Source organism: Hemibagrus wyckioides, linkage group LG08 (genome assembly GCF_019097595.1).
Source record: "Hemibagrus wyckioides isolate EC202008001 linkage group LG08, SWU_Hwy_1.0, whole genome shotgun sequence".
Lineage (NCBI taxonomy): Eukaryota > Metazoa > Chordata > Actinopteri > Siluriformes > Bagridae > Hemibagrus > Hemibagrus wyckioides.
Window position 1 is genome coordinate 16174213 of NC_080717.1, and position 12785 is coordinate 16186997.

The window sequence follows — 12785 nt, forward strand, 5'->3', positions numbered from 1 at the left end:
ATATCCTTGTATGCTTGCACTCGTCCTTCTCCTTGTTCTCCTTCCAGTCATGGGTGTGTTTGCGTCAGTGGTGTGGATCGGTGCATTTGACTCCAATAAACTCATGTAATACCCAGAAGAGCTGTGATTCTCTAACATCAGATAGTCAGTGACTTTTTAGAGACTGAACCTTTACAGTTTTGCTTCTTCTTGCTCCCTCTTCAGGTCTTTATGCTCCTTGGTTTCCTCCAGATGCTTGATGTGTCTGGAAGCTACAGAGAACCGGATTTTGGAAGAAAACCATCTGCAAGAATATTTTATAAAAATGAATAACCTCAAAACAAAACCTTTCGCTTTATTTACTCATCCGTCTGCTTTCTCTGGTACACAAACATGACTTCAAAGCTGAAGATTCTGGGCACATGTAGCAGATTCATTTGGCCAGCTGGAAGTCAGTGTGGTAGATTTAACACCTCTTTGTTAATGCTGGTTTGTTGGTTGCCATGGTAATTATTATTTAGAGTCAAAATCACTTTCACATCATACCTTCTTTCACTCTTCTGTAACCGAGATTTGTGTAATGAATCTATATTGAAGCGTAATGGACTTGAACAATTAAAGTCAAGCTACTTAATTTGATAGAGTTCCAGTCAAATAATGATTTAAAAGAGGGATCCATCAGCGACCATATATTCTTATACTGAAGAGAGGCTTACATTTTTAATAAATTAAAATTGATTCATCTTGACATAATAACCATTCACCTTCGCCACTGAACACTTTGAAACTCTCTCTCTCTCTCTCTCTCTCTCTCTCTCTTTCTCTCTCTCACTCACTTGTTCATCTGTTCTATCTTCATATCTCTTTCTTCTGGAATATATGTATGTATTATTAATGTAATAATTAAGGGCGGAAGGTGGGCTGCCATCAAGGCTAAGAAGGAGAATAAATAAGTATGCAAATGTAATTTGGTTTAATGAAGAAACAGGGCAAAGAAAGAGTGTGAATGATGATGGGTTATGTCATTGCTAAGAATGGCCCATGATCTCATATCTTTGATCTCTCTCTCTCTCTCTCTCTCTCTCTCTCTCTCTCATATTTTAATGAATCATTTACAATTAAGGGATGTAATGCTAAGACTGATTTATCTGTCTGTGTTTATCGTTGGCGCTGATGTAAAGTCACAGTGTGTAGATAATGCTCACACCGTACCGCAATCAAACAGGTGCTATTGACTGTAGTGGAGTTGTAAGGTTGACAGTGTAGTGTTAGTGCAAGTGTAAGTTGTGTGTCAAAGTGGGATTTGTAGCAGTCGCTCAGTGCTTCAGTGTGCCTCAGTGTCTGTCCTGGCAAGTCTCTGTGCATCAACACTAATTACATTTTAATAGGGAGTAATCTACTGGAACACGAGCCTCACTGGTCCTCTGAGAGAGAGAAAGAGAGAGAGAGAGAGAGAGAGAGAGAGAGAGAGCAAACACACACACTCACATACCTACCCACATCCTACATATAGAAATTCCAGAAATATTTCTAGTACTGTATATAGGTTTAATTATCCAGTTGTGCTTCTTCATGATTGTCCACTGATGCTTCACAGAGCGTCACGGCAATCAGTTTTCAGCTGTGAAGTATTTGACATAGAAATCACTACAAAAAATACAGCCATTCTCTTCTGAGAGAGCGCTAACTTCCTGTCTAATTGTGTACCCTATTATTTCTAATCATTGATCAAATCATTTCTTTAAATCAAATCCTGGAGCCTTTTTGTTTATTTCACCTCTAGATGGCAATAAAGTCCACGTTTACTCTTAAACTCCTTAAAGCTTGGGTTTACATGCTTATAGAAATGAAATAACTGGAGCACATGACCTGTGAGTGTGTGTACATGGCCTAATGACTCTGTTGTGTTTGAACAGGTTTTCAGGTTCAGTGCCGAAGAAGAGCCACCCTCACGGATCAGACCCCAAACACAAGCAGCCCGAGCCGGTCGTCAGCCAGATCATTGACAAACTCAAACACATCAACCAGGTGAGTGTGTATCCACACATACACACACACACACACACACACACAGAACTAAAACACAACCCTCACTTCATATCAAAAGCATTGTCACTTGCTGTTACTCTTTGTATCAGTATTTTCTCAACTCAGCACACACACACACACAGAACTAAAACACAACCCTCACTTCATATCAAAAGCATTGTCACTTGCTGTTACTCTTTGTATCAGTATTTTCTCAACTCAGCACACACACACACACACACAGGATACACAGCACCAGCCTGCCTCCTTTGACAATACAGCAGGTGGTTGAGACAACAGCAAAAATCATGTTAGTGTGGCATCATTAAAACTACTTGCATTTTTATAGCAGGTAATCAATCAACTAGAATCCTTAAATACTTTAGCTGTATTGATGCACAGCATATTCAGGATGATAGATGAAAATAGAATAATTTAATAATAATAATAATAATTTTAATTTTAAAAATGTTAAATTTTAAATGTTAAAATAAACAAAAATTAAATTCACAGGATATATCACTGGATCCACAGCTATATATTCTTATACTGAAGAGACCATTTTTAATTAATCTTTATAGAAATGTCACTTTTAATCAATTAAAAATCGCTTTGTCTTCAGATATTAATTATTTATCTTTGTCACTGAGGAAACTCTCTCTCTCTCTCTCTCTGTGTGTCTCTCTGTCACGTCTCTCTCTCTCTCTCTCTCTTTGTCATTTCTCTCTCTCTCTCTCTCTCTCTCTCTTTCTGTATCTCTCTCTGTCTCTTTTTCTGTCTCTTTCTGTCTATCTCGGTTTCTCTTTCTGTCTCTCTCTCTCTCTCTCTCTCTCTCTCTCTCTCTCTGTCTGTCTGTCTGTCTCTTTCTCTCGTTCACCTTTTCTACCTTTATATCTCATCTATTTTTTATGCTTCAGCTTTAGACTAGTGTATGAAGAACATGTTACTAAGACATCATTTCAACCACTTGAATTTTTACTTCAAGTATTTAATCAATAAAGCGATAACTATAATCCCTTAATAACTAGGGCGTCGATACACAGCATTTAAATTCAGGATGATATATGATGTGGTGTTGTCTCAGTATAATACAATAATACAAGTTAATACAATAATAATCAACATTTCTCTAGAATGTATAACTTTCCAATTTCAACTGATTAAATCATTCAACGTGATAAAAGTACAATCACTCAAACTTTGTGTCATCTATTCGCATTCTTAGCAGCGTATAATGAAAATCATGCATTAGAATGGAACAAAATGAAACACAGCTCACTTTTTACTGGCGAGACTGTAGCCTATCTGAAGCACAGAGCTTTTGCCATTCTGCTGTTAAGTAGCTGTGTACTCACGGTCATGGAGATGTGTTTAACCCTAAGTGTGTTTCTAAATCCTGAATCACAACTACTGAATATGTTTTCATCTAGTTTTTTCATCTAGACTGACTCAAAAAATTAATAAGGCTGAATAAACTCATTCACAAGGCGGAAACTTTGAATCATTGGATGAAAACTGGTCAGTGGGCAGCAGAAGGTCACTGAACAAACTGCTCTCCATCATTCGTTCAGCTCATGAAGAAGATTTTAGGAAATCATTTGTTCCTTTTGCTATAACAGCTCATCTCTGTGTGATAGATGAACACACTACTGCACAACCATCTGTACATCCTGTTTATATCATACATATGTTGTATATTATTCACTGCCATTTTTTGCACACTTGTTTATTTGTTTGTTTGTTGTGTTTGCTTATGTGCTATTTCAAATTTTTTATACTGTCTGTCTGTCTGTCTGTCTATCTATCTATCTATCTATCTATCTATCTATCTATCTATCTATCTATCTATCTATCTATCTATCTATCTATCTATCTATCTGTCTAGTTTTTTACATTTTACATATTGTACATATTTTTTGTTCTTTATTTGCTTTTAATTATAGTGATATGTCACTATTGTCCTTACAGGATGCTGTCACAAATATTTCAACTCATAACTTATTGTTTGGTTCACATGCAAGGGCACTATGGCTTAGTAGTTTTCACATTTGTCTCGCACCTCTAGAATTGGGAGTTTGATTCCTGATACCTCAGTTTCCGTCCCCAGTCCAGAGTCATGTACTGTAGACTGATTGGCATCTAAATTGTAAGCATGTGGGAGATTGTGTCCTGCTATGGGTTGCCACCCTGCCTGGGGTGTGCCCGGAGTCCCATGGGAGAGGTTCCAGGTTCCTCGCTTGTTGGATAAGCGGTTCAGAAAAAGGATATTTTTAGATGCAGTTTATTTTTAGATTTATTAAATGTTTCTATATGATGTTGATATTATAACTCAAACCTGCTTGAAAAACATCCATAACACAACCCAGACCCTAGGCTTGTATGTCTAAATAGCTTGCCTTTAATGGAGCATATCTGTAGCCAAGGATGCAGAAAACATTTTAGATTGTTATGGTGGAATTTTCATCCATGTGGCATGAGCTGTGATGTCACACCTGAATGATAGTCACATCATTTTTCTTGCAAAAGATAATTACACTACATTGCCAAAAGATTTGGAAAATCTGCGTTTACATGCACATGAATGTAATATGGAGTTGGCCTGCCCTTTGCAGCTATAACAGCTTCAACTCTTCTGGGAAGGCTTTCCACAAGGTTTAGGAGTGTGTTTATGGGAATTTTTGACCATTTCACTAGAAGCGCATTTGTGAGGTCAGGCACTGATGCTGGACGAGAAGGTCTGGCTCACAGTCTCCACTCTAATTCATCCCAAAGGTGTAATTCTAATTCATCCATCAGGTTGAGGTCAGGACTCTGTGAACTTCCTCCACACCAAACTCACTCATCCATGTCTTTATGGACCTTGCTTTGTGCACTGGTGTGCAGTCATGTTGGAACAGGAAGGGGTCATCCCCAATTAAATTGTCCAAAATGTCTTGGTATGCTGAAGCGTTAAGAGTTCCTTTCACTGGAACTAAGGGGCCAAGCCCAAGCCCTGAAAAACAACACCTGAATTCAATGATTTGTAGGGGTGTCCCAAAACTTTTGGCAATATAGTGTATGTACAACGATTCGAATCGACAGTTTTTGATTCGTTTTGTATAACAGCACGACTCTGATCTACATAAATGAACGTTTGAATATGTTTAAATTTCTATGGAAACATCCCATTCACAGCGATTTGTATGTCGGATGCACTACATAATCGAAGCCTAATAATAAATGAATTCAAACTCTGCCATGTGTTCTCGTCGAAAATTATATAATCATTGATATTGTGAAATTTTCTCTTAGGAGGCAATTATTTAACAATCATGGAAGGAGTTTCGATTCCCTGCGTTTTGTAAATGTCAGTAGATTTTAGGGCGAGGAAGTTAGTTCCTGTTATTGATTATGTTGAAGTAGCTATTCACAGTCATTCCCTCACCAGCCTCTCTTTTTTTCTTGCTCTTGGAGTTTCAAATTACTGAGAAACCTGAAAGCATAAACTATTCTGTCCTGAAGAATGAGTTTTATGGACGGTCCATAACATTAGAAGTTGCAGTGTGTCATTCATTAATAAATCAAAAATTGTAACTAATTGTAAAAAACCCTGTCATATCAGATGCATACAAGCGTAAACAAACTACACACAATACTTTTTTTCTTTTTGTTTAGTAGTATCACTATGTTAGCAGTTGGAGTGAGTGTGAGGTCTGTCAGTTTCACTTAGTTGTGTCTGCTTGGTCAAAGCAAAAGTTATGTGGTGTTGAAACCTCAGTGTGCAGAGCCATAAGTCAGGATTATGCCCTTTTCCTGTGTGTGTGTGTGTGTGTGCGTGTGTGTGTTGCGTGCATCATCAAGTGAGACTTGAAGTTTATGGACATTTTGTATGTGTGCTGGTCTGTGTGTATCCTTGTTGCATGCGTGCAAGAGAATTTATGTGTGTGTGTGTCAGTAAAGAGCGAGAGACAGACAGAGAAGCCCACTGCAGCTCTGCGCTCACCAGTCACGTCTGAGTGGATTAACATGGTGCTCTTGTTTAAACAGGATGGAGAGGCAGATCTGAGCAGGACGTGGGGGGAAGTCCAGGGGTCTGGGGTAGGTTCACTCCTCCTCAGGGACAAGCCGTCATTTTCTCAATGACTCTACTGCATTACCTCATGCCAGCAGACTTCAACTCTTTCCTACTCTATATCAAGGAGATAGCCTGGGGTTGGCTTGGGAAGGAGTGCTAGATAAATGAAGACAGACATCCAAGACATGCTGCTATAACCACAAATTGCCAAGCAAACTCACACACACATATATATACACACACATAAATTCATCACATGATCATGGATCAGCTGTATGGAGGCTATGGGGGCAGATCATCAGGGCTGACTTCCTTAAGGCATCTGAGTGTGCTTTGGAGGAAGCAGAGTTTCTGTATGCGATGGGCAAACACATCTGCTACTCCTCTAAACACACACACACACACACACACACAAAAGTAGAAAGGAGCCTGTGTTTGTATATTTCTGTAAAAAAGTTCAGAGATGCTGGTTTGGAGTTAGGATATTGCATGTATACACAGGGGTTTAGTACAAACAGCGCTGTATTATTCCTTCACAAACAACACCAATCAGCATGAAAGACTACGTCAGCTATCACCCTACAAATTCCACAAGCTACCCTCATCACACACTGTCCCGAGTCCCCGGTGAGTCAGATCTGAACAAGTTCTAACAGCAACCACACAAACGCTGAGCTAAATGTTTTTATTCTGTTTTCTTAAGTCGAACAATTGCTAGATTACAGACTGGCTGTTCAAACAGCTCAGGCATTGAGTTAACATCCGGTGTGACCACTGCATAGGGTTTTATCTGATAAATGTACAGAGATCTGACACAGTTTGTCTCTCCTGAGGTATGTGCGCTGTTTTTTTTTCCCCAAGTAAAGCAGGTCTCTGTGAGGTTTCTATAGTCAGGAGCTCTGCTCACTGAGCTGTAGAGACATCACATGCTGCCTATGAGCTTCCCTCACTGGAGTCTGTTTAATGTAAGAGCAGAGATCAGATCCCTCAGCTAGGCAAGATCTGATCTCTTCAGACCCCCAGCTGTGTGCGTGTCTATACTATTAAATGTTTCCCACACTTTGGTAATCAGTTGGTGCTGCACAGTGTTAGATTTTAATGACCTGTGTACTATATTTGATTTTTTCCTGCATTTTAGTGATTAATCCATTTTGAGAAATTGACATGTATCTAATTTGTTAAGGACATGAATGCAGTGTGTGTGTGTGTGTGTGAGAGAGAGCGAAAGAGAGAGAGATTTATACAACTCATACTGCACACACGATTAAAAAACCCTTCTTACGAACAATCTTAGAAATCCTTTCTGACCATTCTAACATTCTCATGCCGTTTTTTTCCCCTTACACAATTAAAATTCACCAAAATTTCTCACTAAAGAAATAAACAATGCTATTACTGTAACTGCTGACCAAATCCGTCCTTTCATTTGTTTTTGTCTTTGAGCTTTCTCGATGAAAAAGTTCAGCCTCTGCCAATTCACGCTCTGTTTTTGCTAATAAACTGCTCCACAGATAAAAGCCTGTGGCATAAAATTCTCCCCACACCACCTAAATAAAACAAAAACAAATAATAACTCAAAGAAGCAGTTTGAGTCTTACATATTCTATGAAGCAATTAAAAATGTATTAAGCCCAAAAATCTAGATTCATCCATAACATTTGGACTGATAACAGACTCACAGCCCCAGCACCTATACAATTCTGCACTAGAGTTCACAATAATGGGTGAGTTTGTACACAAAACTCCAAACTGGTTATATATCTGCTTTTTTGTTTCGATGAAAAGAAGCTCATTGTGGCTCTGCCCTCAGCAGACATGTCCCGTTCTGCTTTTGTTTTAAATCGGACAGTGAGACTGATCTAAACAAGGAAGTCCAGGGGCCTGAGTTAGGGTCAATGGGTCAATCATTTTAAATTACCTCATAATCAAATAACAAGTGATGAAGGACTTGAAAAAACCAACAACATTGCTGAGAAACACAGCAAATTAGAAGGGCGGTAAAAGACTCTATGAACCCTGTGGATAAATGATCTCCTCTTAAACTGTACTAAGCCTGCAGACCAGATGGCATCCTAAATTAAATAATCAACCACACAAGCCAAAATGATTCAATTAGCCATTGTTAAACTATTCAGCATGAATCTGAGTGTGCCTTATTTCCCTGACATGTGAATTCATGTCTGATTGTCAGCTACTAACTGGCATTCTAAACAAGCAGAAAAACTGCTTTAATCCTCTTTTTCTGTGTAGTATGGAGTACATGTTAATATCCGACTTTCGCCAACCAGCAAAGAAGGCAGACTGCTAGGATAAAGTGATGTTGCTTATAAAAGTAATGTGGACAAATCTACTATAGTCATGTGTTAAACAAAATAATTGATGATGTCATGCTGCACCATTCTTTTACTTACCTTACTTCTATTAATCAATTTTATGTCAGTGAAAACACTTTCAACAACAGCTGCTTCATACTGATTATAACAATTGCTTTCTACCTCTTAAAAATGGTAAGCTCATCAGTGAGAGAGAGAAATAGAAAGAGAGAAAGAGAGAGAGAGAGAGAGATATGAGTGTGGTACAAGAAAGGAGAATGCGGTGAGAAAGAAAGAGAAAGGAGAGTGTGCAGGTGTAGAAAGAGAAAGGAAGGGCGGAAAGGAAGGAAGGAGGAAAGAAGAAAGAAAGAAAGAAAGAAAGAAAGAAAGAAAGAAAGAAAGAAAGAAAGAAAGAAAGAAAGAAAGAAAGAGGAGTGTGTACAGGTGTGAGAGAGTAAGACAGAGATAGAGCTAAGGGACTGGAGGGAGAGAGAGAGAGAGAGAGAGCTGAGAGTGTGGAGGAGAAAGAAAGAAAGTAAGAAAGAGAGAGAGAGAGATGAGTGTGGTACAATTGAGGAAAATCCGGGTGAGAAAGAAAGAGAAAAGGAAGTGTGCAGGTGGAGAGAGAGAGAGAGAGAGAGAGAGAGAGAGAGAGAGAGAGCTGAGAGTGTGGAGGAGAAAGAAAGTAAGAAAGAGAGAGGGATGAGTGTGGTACAAAAGAGGAAAATGCGGGTGAGAAAGAAAGAGAAAAGGAAGTGTGCAGGTGGAGAGAGAGAGATAGAGAGAGAGTTCAGTGTGTGTAGGTGTGAGAGATTACTGAAGAAAGAAAGACAAAAAAAGACAGACAGACAGACAGATAGATAGATAGATAGATAGATAGATAGATAGATAGATAGATAGATAGATAGATAGATAGATAGATAGATAGATAGATAGAAATGGTGTTGGTTTTTATTTTTAATATCCGTCATGTCTTTCAGTCCTATCCATTATACATTATACGGTATCTGTTGAAATATGTATTAAACATGCTAGTACATGACGGCCCCCCACCAGTCTTCAGTCCCCTGATAGAAGTATATTTCAGATCTGTGGGAAACACTGATACTTCTCTATAACTATTAAACAGCTCTGGGTGTTGACCGAGTCATTTTTATGGAACAGTTAAATTTCCCCACAACTTTAGAGACACAGTTTCAGACGCCTAGCGTGACTAGCTTGTCTCTAATGGCTTGTGGATGTCTAGCAGTGGTGGAGCTCAATAGCAGGGAGGTGTAGAGTATTTGGTGTTAGATTAACACCTCTCCTGACACTCTAACAGTGGGGACTGTGCTAAACACGGAGAAACATTTTATAGAATTAGAACGCAGCAAACTTTAGCCTCCTCCAATCCTCTAGGATCGGCTTTCTCACGCCTAAAAGTGGCTGATGTAATGCCTGAGTCGGGCCAAGTTAAAAGTGAACATGCTTCAATAAACTGAGGAAATAAAATGACTTTGTGCTGAAGCTATTTCATGTCGGCAAGTACTCAAAGAACACATGAGCTCTTATCTGCATGCTGAACTATAATTTTTCTTCACTTATGCTGAAGTTTCCTGTGGACACTGAAAATATTGTTGGAAGGTATCAATGCGTACTCCGTATGAAAGTAATTATCAGCTGTTTAATGATGCTCAGGAATTAGGAAGACTTGTTTGTGGACATAATGTTACACACATGTTTATATGGCCCACACCACATGCACGTGTGTGTTCAGTTTTTGTACAGCTGTACACGGATGAATTGGTGAATTGTCTACTTTGTAATTAATACCATCTTCAAATGATCATATTATTTACATACCGTTTAATTACAGACCGTTTCATCCGATTTATCTAGATCAGAAGTGTATTAAACCTGTTTACAGGCAGCAGTAACAAGTCAAACAAACAATCAGCAATAAACAATCGAAGGAGTCTGAATTTTTTTAGGCAGATGTAGGTGCCTAAAAATCATGTGATAATCAATCCTCTTTGGAATAGTCTGTGTGCCGAGATCAAGGAGTTTTCCAAGCATGTCCTGTGTACTGTGAGTACGTCTCATTTACTCAAAATAGCAGCAATCAGATTTGTCAGAATGAGAATGTACAAAGCAAACAAATAGTTCATCAGGGTTTTCCATTACATACTGTCACACTCAGCCACAATCATTTACATTTACAGCATGTGGCAGACGGCCTTATCCAGAGTGACTTACAGAAGAGCTTTTGAAGTGTCTATCAATGCATCGATACTGGTTCACTAAGGTCATGGACCATCAGTATAAGACTGTAGGGGGAACGGAGGATACAAAAATTGTAAATGTTCCCATATTCGGATATATCTCAGTATTCGCTGTATGTGGGGAAAGTCTTTCATATTCAAAGTGGATTTTTTTCGTCCGTCCGTCCGTCTGTCTATATATCTGTGTTTCTTTCTATCTTTCCTTCTATCTATCTATCTATCTATCTATCTATCTATCTATCTATCTATCTATCTATCTATCTATCTATCTATCTATCTATCTATCTGTCTGTCTGTCTATCTTTTTTTGTCTTTCTTTCTTCAGTAATGGCTCTGTCCCAGTCCCTGCTCAGAACACTGTGTGCAAGGCAGGATAATACCCTGGATAGACAGCAAGTCCCTTTCAGCCAAGCTTCAGATTATTATAGTGACCTGCGTGTGGTTCACGTCTCTGAGGTTGCCAGATTGTTCTTGAATCGCAGCTTCGTATAGTTTTTTCCAGTGTGTAGACCAATCACTTTAAACATAGCCACTTGTTTTCAAGCCCCCAAAAAACTCGGGGATAGAAAATACAGACTGAGAATGCAAATCATTTTTTTTGCTGTCAAATGTAATATGTAACCAATGCAAGAGACAATTAAAAAAATGTCATATAAACAATGTCTAACTCCCAAGAGACATTACAGCGTACAAACATGGCTGACAAGGACAACTTCAAACACACATGTTTAAGCTCAGCTGATTACTGATCAAGCACACCTGGACTCAATCACACACACACACACACACACACACACACTCAAGCGCGCAGTCAGTGTGAAGTATTGCTCAGTGTAGCCTCATCTTCTGACATAACAAGCCTTGTTGTTTATGATTGTTTATCTGGTTATGATCTTTTTCGTCCCCTGGTTTCTGATTCTTGTCCTTGTCTTGCTTTGCCTCTTTCTTAATTGCCTGATGACTGCCTGTTTATAACAACTTGACTTCACAATTTGGATCTGGAGTTTTGGGAAAATTCTATCTCAGATGCATGAATCCTGTTTAACTGTCAAAGAAGTGTGTAAGCTTGTGCTTATGCCTGAGGTCTGAACACGAGTGTGTGTATTAACTCTTCAGTGAACACAGTTACGGAAGAGAAATGAATCAATTGATTCTTGATTGGTTAGGGAGTTGTGAGAGATCTAGTGCTTTTTATCCATCCATCCATCCATCCATCCATCCATCTATTCAGCCATCTGTATATCTGTCTGTCTGTCTGTCTGTCTGTCCATCCATCCGTCCGTACGGTTTCTGTAGTGCTGCTCTTTTCTTTCGCTCTCCTCTGCTTTCACCTTTAACTTTTCTGCCCTAAGAGCAACAAAGTATATTGAACATTTTTAAAGAAATTTTATACAAATATAACCCAACTGTGCGAAACAGTAGTGGTGACGCCATACTCCAACACAAACAGCATGACATGATCATAGATCTGCTGAATGAAAGTCCTGAACGAAGCTCAGTGTTGAGTTTTAGGCAGCAGAATGTGCTGTGGGAAAGGAAGAGTGCTGGAGAAGGATTTTCGTCTCATTTCTAGAAAGTCTCTCCTTGTGTTTTTTGTTTATATAAGTGTGTTGCTTGCAGGCACTCTGGGGAAAACCGGGAAAAAGACTTGCAGATTGTCGTCATGTGCTTATATGATCTGTGAACTCTGTTGCAGTGCATGTAGTTTCACTTACACTGATTGTTGAATTAGATTTTAATATTTGTGTAACATGTCTTGCTGTCTCTACCTTCATTGAAACCATCTGTTGAAATTCCCAGAGTATAGGATTACTGCAGAGGGCAGCCTCTCTCCCAGCAAGCACTGCAGCTCGCATTAAAATGCCGCAATTATCTGATTGGCCTTTGATTCCAGAGCTAGGTTTTGAGAATCGTTTTGAGCACAACTACAGAGGTGTGGAGGCTCTAGGAGTGTCACTAAGATGTGTTGTTAGGGGGGAAAAAAAACAGATTTTGTACTTAAGGACTCGTAGTTATACAACTGCGTCTACATTCGCAGGCTATACGCCCTGCTTGCATCATTCTCATCGTGTCCTCTCCCCTGCATTTCTGTTTCTTTTCATTCTCTCTTCATCTGGACTTCATGACTTCTTAATTTGTCCTGGGGTGGCA

General features: G+C 39.0%; 1 protein-coding gene across 2 annotated transcripts in view; it reads left to right on the top strand.

Annotated features, from left to right (window-relative positions):
- gpc3 (glypican 3) overlaps positions 1-12785 on the top strand; it is a 105556-nt gene that overhangs the window by 63425 nt on the left and 29346 nt on the right. Inside the window, exons 6-7 of one of the 2 annotated variants that reach the window (XM_058396213.1) lie at positions 1896-2007; positions 6034-6084. In XM_058396213.1, the coding sequence (XP_058252196.1) occupies positions 1896-2007; positions 6034-6084 (163 nt within the window). The remainder of the gene's footprint in view (positions 1-1895; positions 2008-6033; positions 6085-12785) is intronic. The other variant, XM_058396214.1, reaches the window with a different exon arrangement.